This window comes from Saimiri boliviensis, chromosome 4 (assembly GCF_048565385.1).
Source record: "Saimiri boliviensis isolate mSaiBol1 chromosome 4, mSaiBol1.pri, whole genome shotgun sequence".
Lineage (NCBI taxonomy): Eukaryota > Metazoa > Chordata > Mammalia > Primates > Cebidae > Saimiri > Saimiri boliviensis.
The window spans coordinates 30,798,948-30,804,306 of NC_133452.1; the positions used below are offsets into that span (position 1 = coordinate 30,798,948).

Below are 5,359 nucleotides of genomic sequence, written 5' to 3' on the forward strand. Positions count from 1 at the left end.
AATGCATGAAGCTCTTCCTCAGAAATTGCTAGAAAGCAAGTACGGATCAGGAAACTAATGAGCATAGTAACTCAAAGGAACTTGACAGGGGGACCCTACAGGTAGGCTTAACTGGAAACAGGGTAGTGGTACAGATAACCTTGACTTTGTCCTAAAGCTCAGGGATACAGCATGAATGTCTCCCTTCGCTTTGGGGAAATGGAGGGAGAACTTAGCCTGATTAGGACGCTGACCAAGGAGGACAAGGTAAGCTGGGGCTTCATTGGGCAGGAAACACAGAGGCTATAGGAGCAGAAAAAGTCAAAATTACACAGGATGGCTGATATGGTATGGGTGTGTCCCCACCCGAATCTCAACTGGAGTTGTATCTCCCAGAATTCCGTCATGTTGTGGGAGGGACGCAGTGGGAAGTAACTGAATCCTGGGGGCCAGTGTTTCCTGTGCTGTTCTCATGATAGTGAATAAGTCTCATGAGATCTGATGGGTTTATCAGGGGTTTCTGCTTTTGCTCATTCCTCATTTTTCTCTTGCTGCTGCCGTGTAAGAAGTGCCTTTCACCTCCTGCCATGATTCTGAGGCCTGCCCAGCCATGTGGAACTGTAAGTTCAATTAAACCTCTTCTTGTTCCCAGTTTCTCTATGTCTTTATCAGCAGCATGAAAGCAAACTAATACAATGGCTGAGATTCGAAGGGCCAGAAGTGTAAAGAGCAACAAATCGAGGGGTTTAGTGTCAAGGTCAAGTTCAGAAAAAAGGCAGCCAATATAAGAAATGGCAGAATATAAGCAAGGCAGAATGAAATGTGGTAGAGGGGTGCAGAAAGGAGAGAAAGGAATGGAGCATCTGAAATATTTTCTAGATCGTCATTTAATGACTTGTTACAGGGACTGAAGAGGTGTTGGTGGCAAATGCTGTGTGGATGAGCACAAAAGAAAGGGTCTGGGATAAAGCAGGTAAGTAAGAGGAAGGTCAGTTACTATCTAAGCTGAGGCTGGTTTTAGACTTCTGTAGTTCAGCTCTTAATCTAGTATGGGGAACGTCCCACCTCTTCCCCTTCCCCCAATGAAAGCAGAGGCCTTGTGTGAATATTCCGGTCATGGCAATTTTGGTGAGGGGTCCACCATGGTAATCATATGGGGAGTAAGCCTGAAGAAACGTCACTCTGCTGAGCAGTCCATGGGTGAGGTCAAGTCTGCACTGGTGTGGACGAGAAGGATGACTGGCTTGGTCCCTGTGTGTAGACAAAGGGGTTCTCTAGGAAGTCTGAGGCTCTGAGATTTAGTCTCTTATTCATGGACCCTTAAACAGGGCCACTATTTTAATGTTTTTTGTTTGTTTTCTTTCTTGTCTTTTTTTCTTTCTTTCTTTCTTTTTTTTTTTTTCTTTTAAGACAGGGTAGTGGTGCAATCTCAGCGCACTGCAGCCTCGACCTCCCCTGGGCTCAAGTAATCCTCCCACTTCAGCCTCCCAAGTAGGTGGAACTACAGGTGTGCACCACCACACTCGGCAAATTTTGTTTATTTTTGTAGAGATGAGGTCTCACTATATTGCCCAGGCTGGTCTCCATCTCCTGGGCTCAAGCAATTGCCCACTTTGGCCTGCCAAAGTACTGGTATTACAAGAGTAAGCGACCGTGCCCTCCTTGGTGGTCCTTTCTGAGATCTGCTTACCCTGCTTCTCCTGAGCGATGATGGAAAGCCTTCTTAGGCCTCCAGGATCAGCTCCAGACTCCCAAAGGATCCTCTGGTAAGCCCCTCCCATGGGAATGCCCCTCTCATGGGAAAATCCCTCCTCCCTATTTCTTTTTTCTCTCCAAGGCATTGCTTATCTTCCTTCATGTTGCCTTTTATGCCTGTGACACTTTCACAATAGATCTTGATAATTTAGAAATCAGTTTACTAATTAAAAACTGAAAACTTCACTTTCCTTGAGGGAAGGGAGAGCTTAACTCCACATCCACCCTGGCAGTGAGGTGAAACATTGGCATTCCATCTTTCTACTGCAGACAAGCAAGGGAAGATAGGTTTCTATAGGAAGCAGTCTGAAAGTTCATAAGCTACTGTAAAATGTTCACATGAAATGGGATCTAAGGCCTTTAGAGGAGAACCAGACATGCTCAAACCAGGAACAAACCAAGTTAGGACTCAGAGCTGGAAGCAGGGGTGGGGAGCTGCATAGATAGGAAGTGCAACACAGAGAAAAGTTCAATAGCATGTATTTGTCTTCTCCACTGTATTATAAGTTCCTCAATGGCAGGGATCATGTTATTCAGCCTTCTGTTCTCAGCATCTAGTAGTTATTAACACATAGTATTATGAGCATTGGTATTAGGCAAAAACAATCAGACAAACAAACAAAACACATAATAAATGCTCAATAAATATTTGTGAAGTGAATTAAATTGACCAAACTGTTTTCATGGTAGGAATGTATACATATGTTCAAAGCCCCAGGCTGCCTTAAAATTTCTAGCATCTCAGATAACTTTTGGGGATTGAAGAGTTTATTGATACACGTTTTATTTATTATTATTATTATTGAGACAGAGTCACACCCTGCTGCTCAGGCTAGAGTGCAGTGGTGCAATCTCAACTCACCGCAACCTCCACCTCCCAGGCCAAAGCAATTATTGTGCCTCAGCCTCCCGAGTAGCTGGGATTACAGGTGCGCCCCACCATGCCTGGCTAATTTTTGTATTTTCAGTAAAGACAAGGTTTCACGATGTTAGCCAGTCTGGTCTCGAACTCCTGACCTCAAGTGACCCACCTGCCTCAGCCTTCCAAAGTGCTGAGATTACAGGTGTGAGTCACCTAATAAACATTCATTTACTGTTTCAGTACATTTTGAAACATTACTTGGGATTCCCTAACTTTTTGGGAATTCAAAAATGTATTGAAACCTTAAATGAAGGTATATCAATGAAGATCCTGCGAGCTATGAGACAAACAAAAGGAAACAGGCAGAAAATTACCTTGGTGTAGAAAAATGAAGTGACGACTATTTTATTCCAAAGTCAGTTGCCTTTTTTTTTTTTTTTCTTTTTTTGAGACAAAGTCTGACTCTGTTGCCCAGGCTGGAGTGCGGTGGCACTATCTCGGTTCACTGGGATCTCCGCCTGCCAGGTTCAAGTGATTCTTGAGCTTCAGCCTACCGAGTAGCTAGGATTATAGGTGCCGGGCATTTGCCTTTTAATTCAACTCTACTTGAGCTAACTAGAGCAGAGCTAGAAGTATGGAATAAATAATGCTTATTTCCCAAAAGCATTTTTTATCGAAATGATGACGGCAATGGGGCAGAAACTACAAAAAAGAAACTGTCACATAGGTTCTGGGGTCTGACTGGTGTGGAGAATCAATCACTTTGTTAAGGCTCAGTCTGGTCAGCGTAAGGACTTGTGTTGTGGGAGTATTGTTTTGCTTTTCTCTTCCTTTCATCCTTCTGTCCATTTTTCTCACTCTCTTCCATTTCTCTTTGCTTCCAAGGTCACCTCTAGTTCTATTCTCTACTTCCCCATCTTCAGTGACCCAATATAAAATGTTATCACTTTAATCTTGTTAATTCTCACATGTCCTCTTTAATCTGTCAGAGTATATATAGATAGTCATCCTGCAGTTCCTTCCGGAAGGAGGAGTCAGAAGATGAAACTGACCTACTTCTCACCATTCCAGGTCTGCGCAGGACAACTTTTCTGTATATTCTAAGAGTACTCTGTTTCTGTCTATTAGATCATGCATCATGCCATATTGTAATTACTTGTTTACTCATAGTGAATGTCACCATCATTCGCTTTTCTGTTATTTAAAGGCAAGAAATTTTTTTTTTAATCTTCAAATTTAGCAGTGTCTAACATACAGTAAGTATTTAATAAATGATGAGTAAAAGGGATGGGGGAAGAGAGAAGGAGGAAGCAAAGAAAAGAGGAAGGGACAAAGGAGGAGGAAAGTAGTTGGGAAATTCTATTCAAAAAAGAGAGTAAAATCTGATACTAGATTTGTGGAAAGCAATTACTGATGGGCACTCTCACAACGAAATCACAGTAACTGCCCCTCCGTCTGGTCACTGGAAGTGACCTAATTAGGAAGCATGTCTTGAATTTAGGTGGGAGAGACCAACGTCATAAGATCACGATATGTTGCAGCCTGCAGAGTAAGGTAGGAAATTTAAGCAATTATTTATTTTTGTTTTTGAAGGTTCCCCAATTCTACAAATACAATCATCAACAACAAACACTGAGCTGAGCTAACCGAATAACAAACGTCATTTTGGTTTTCAAGCAACTTAAGGGAAATTTTATTTTTGACTTTGTAGCTGCATTTCTCTATTTCATTTTCTCTCCGCACATAATAATGGTTATCTTAATGACTGTTTTCCTCACAACTAATCCTTTGAAAATGATGCACTTTAGGGCAAGCATAGTGGCTCACACCTGTAATCCCAGCACTTTGGGAGGCCGAAGCAGGTGGATCATCTGAGGTCAGCAGTTCGAGACCAGCCTGGCCAACATGGCAAAACCCCGGCCCTACTAAAAATACAAAAATAAGCCGGGTCTGGTGGTGTGCACCTGCAGTTCCAGCTATTTGGGGCTGAGGCAGAAGAATCGCTTGAACCTGGGAGGTGGATGTTGCGGTGAGCGGAGATTGCGCCACTGTACCCCAGCCTGGGCGACTCAGTCTCAAAAAAGAAAAAAGAAAAAAAAAAAGAAAAAGAAAATGATTCACTTTCTCTTTCCGCCATCTTTCAGCGCCGCCACAGTAGTGCACATGAATGTCCTGGCTGATGCTCTCAAGAACATCAACAATGCCGAAAAAAGAGGCAAACGCCAGGTGATTAGGCTGTGCTCCAAAGTCATCTTCCGGTTTCTTGCTGTGATGATGAAGCATGGTTACATTGCTGAATTTGAAATCATTGATGATCACAGAGCTGGGAAAATTGTTGTGAACCTCACAGGCAGGCTAAACAAGTGTGGCGTGATCAGCCCCAGCTTTGATGTGCAACTCAAAGCTCTAGAAAAATGGCAGAATAATCTGCTTCCATCCTGCCAGTTTGGTTTCGTTGCACTGACAACCTCAGCTGGCATCATGGACCGTGAAGAAGCAAGACAAAAACACACAAGAGGGAAAATCCTGGGATTCTTTTTCTAGGGATGTAATATATATATATTTACAAACAAAATGCCTCATGGACAAAAAAAGAAAATGAGTAAACTGGTTTATTGAATTAGAAGAGATTTCCACCCTCCCCCCTCCCCACCCCAAAAATACTTTGGTAAAATAAAAAACTTTCTGTCTATAAATCAAAGTATTGTTCCAGGAAACATGGGTATTGTGAATCCTGGGGCCACGGAGACTAAGGATGCTTAC

General features: G+C 42.7%; 1 protein-coding gene across 1 annotated transcript; it reads left to right on the forward strand.

Annotated features, from left to right (window-relative positions):
* The first annotated feature begins 1,689 nt into the window (after positions 1–1,689).
* LOC101050323 (small ribosomal subunit protein uS8-like) lies at positions 1,690–5,140 on the forward strand. The gene is made up of 2 exons (XM_074397090.1): positions 1,690–1,745; positions 4,741–5,140. The coding sequence occupies exons 1-2, from the start codon at positions 1,690–1,692 to the stop codon at positions 5,138–5,140; spliced, it is 456 nt and encodes a 151-aa protein (XP_074253191.1).
* The last annotated feature ends 219 nt before the right edge of the window (positions 5,141–5,359 follow it).